Raw genomic sequence first — 2524 nt, forward strand, 5'->3', positions numbered from 1 at the left:
CCAGAGTATATCTTATGTCAAGTGTATATGGTTTCTATTTTCAAGAAAGGGAATACAAAAGACACAAACTGCTATAGAGGCATTAGTGTCAACTGTACAATGAGCCGCTTATTTGGCAAGATAATGTTTGAAAAAATTAGACAACATGTTGGCCACCATATTGGGGAAGACCAGAGCGGGTTTAGGCAGAACAGATCATGTACAGATAACCTATTTGTTTTACAACTACTAATGGAGACATTTATAGCAGTAGGGAAGGAGCGACACATTGCCTTTGTAGATTTAGCAAAAGCTTACGATACAGTCCCTAGATCTAAGCTGTGGGAAGCTATGAAAGATATAGGTATGGATGATCACCTTTTACAAATCATTATTGAAATATACAGAGGTAATGTGGTACAGATTAAACGAGGCACAAAGTTATCAGAACCTATTACTGGCACTAAAGGATTGCCACGAGGTTGCAGTATGTCAGCCATCTTGTTCAATGTAGAAGTGGCACTCCGAAATTGGAAGAACAGCTGCAGAGGAATGGGAATCACTGTCAACGGTGTATAGATATTTTCATTAAGTTTTGCTGACGATCAAGCTATTATAGCACAAGATGATTATGACGTTGACTTCATGGTACGACGATTATATCAGGAATACAACAGATGGGGACTACAAACCAGTCTAACAAAAACAGAGTATCTGGTGGTGAATGGTGATGCTAAATTTGAAGTACATATAAATGACAAAGCAGTTATGAGACAGGTAGAGAAATTTAAATGTCTCGGGGCACATATTGATGAAAATGGCTAGGCCCACACAGAAGTAAAATATCGAATACAGCAAAGCAGAAAAGTGTTAGAGTGTATGATTTCGTTTTGGTGGGATAAGAATATTTCCAGCTGCAATAAGAAAAGAGTAGGTAAGATAATTGTTGATTCAGTGCTATGCTATGGATCAGAACTATGGATCTTAAATGCAGACCTCAAAAAAAGACTAATAGCAGTGGAAATGGGTTATTTGCGTAGGAATGCCAGAATTTCAAGAATCGAAAGGAAAACTAATGATGACGTAAGAGCTGGAATGAAGGCAAATGATACAGTGATAGATAGAATTGAAAGAAAAGCATTAAAATGGCACGTAGATAGGATGAGAATGCCAGATCATCGGTGGCCAAAGAAGGTTTATGACTGGAAACCACCTTGCAGACGTAAGCGCGTAAGACCACGACGTTCTCGGACAGACCACATAAATGGAGTAATGGAACATCGCAGCATCGACAAGGAAGATTCTCTGGATAAAGAGGCTTGGCGGAGGATAACAGGAATACAACAAGATGTTGTTATTAATTAATCTTGGTATTGATTAATCCTGTTATAATAATAATGTGTATGTGTAAACGGTGAATGGCCAATGGCTCACGAAAAAATGCTACAGCATGTGGTGCAGGCAAGGTATGCGGTCTTATCGCTCTATCGTCATAGATCAGGCCGGCGCACGGGGCCACTCACTCAAATGCTTACAACAGGATCTTGCCGTCTCGGAAATTCAGTTCGGATGAGACTTTGCAGGTTAGCAGTATACCTCGAGGGTATCCATCGACGTAAGTCGTAAAGCGCCCTAGCCAGAAGGGGGCTCTAAAGCTTTAAGCGCAGGTCATATACCGGTCAACTTATAGCCCAGGGCCAGCAGATCGAAATGCCTGCGCCGTTACTGGACTCGCTTGCTACGCACGCGATCCACGTTAGATCCTACTTTCCGTGCTCTTCTTATTTTATTGTTTTAATTGCTTTAAAAATTATAAAAGCTTTCAAATAAAATTAATGACCTAAAATTGTTAATTAGATCATGAAGAATTTTATTTAAATTATGTAATGACTGTTATAGCTAATTAACATAAAAATGTGAATTCCAATTAATATTTTATTTTTAAGAAGTTGAATAGTTTCAAATGTATTTTCAATGGAGGTAAATTAAAGCTTTAATTACCTCTGCAACAAAATTTCGCGAAGGGTTCTATTTTCATAGAAATTTTTACAATATCGTCTTTACTTGTCAGTTTCGTATTTTACATACAAGTACCAGAATGACAATTATCACAAAAACATTGAAAACACAATTTATGTCGGACGAATGTCTACAAGAACAACATTCTTTTAAAAGATCTGTTGGAAGACATACTCCGATAACCTTTATGAAAACTTCTCTTTCATCAGAAAGCCTGGAAGATAACCATGCATACGTTGAAGATCCCGCTGTAATCATATCATTTTCAGCAAGCAAAGTTTCGTAATAAATGACCGCAACTTTTAACCTAACCTTCCACATTCATTGTATAAAATGAATCTTGATTGATTTCGTCTGGAGCTGTTCCTACTTTCACGATATTTTCATTAACAGACATTTTTAATTCACAATTATTTCGGATAAAATAATTTTGGGTATCGGGCCGTGTCATTGTAAACTACTAAAACAGCTGAAGTGCTGACGTTTCAACCGACTTGCTGCGGTCCTCTTTACTGGTTTACAGTGA

General features: G+C 37.8%; 1 protein-coding gene across 1 annotated transcript; it reads left to right on the plus strand.

Moving 5' to 3' along the window:
• Positions 1 to 1002: 1002 nt before the first annotated feature.
• On the plus strand, positions 1003 to 1344 carry LOC126176101 (uncharacterized). The gene has a single exon (XM_049923239.1). It carries the CDS (start codon positions 1003 to 1005, stop codon positions 1342 to 1344), a length of 342 nt encoding a protein of 113 aa, XP_049779196.1.
• The last annotated feature ends 1180 nt before the right edge of the window (positions 1345 to 2524 follow it).

Source organism: Schistocerca cancellata, chromosome 3 (genome assembly GCF_023864275.1).
Source record: "Schistocerca cancellata isolate TAMUIC-IGC-003103 chromosome 3, iqSchCanc2.1, whole genome shotgun sequence".
In the NCBI taxonomy this organism is placed as follows: domain Eukaryota; kingdom Metazoa; phylum Arthropoda; class Insecta; order Orthoptera; family Acrididae; genus Schistocerca; species Schistocerca cancellata.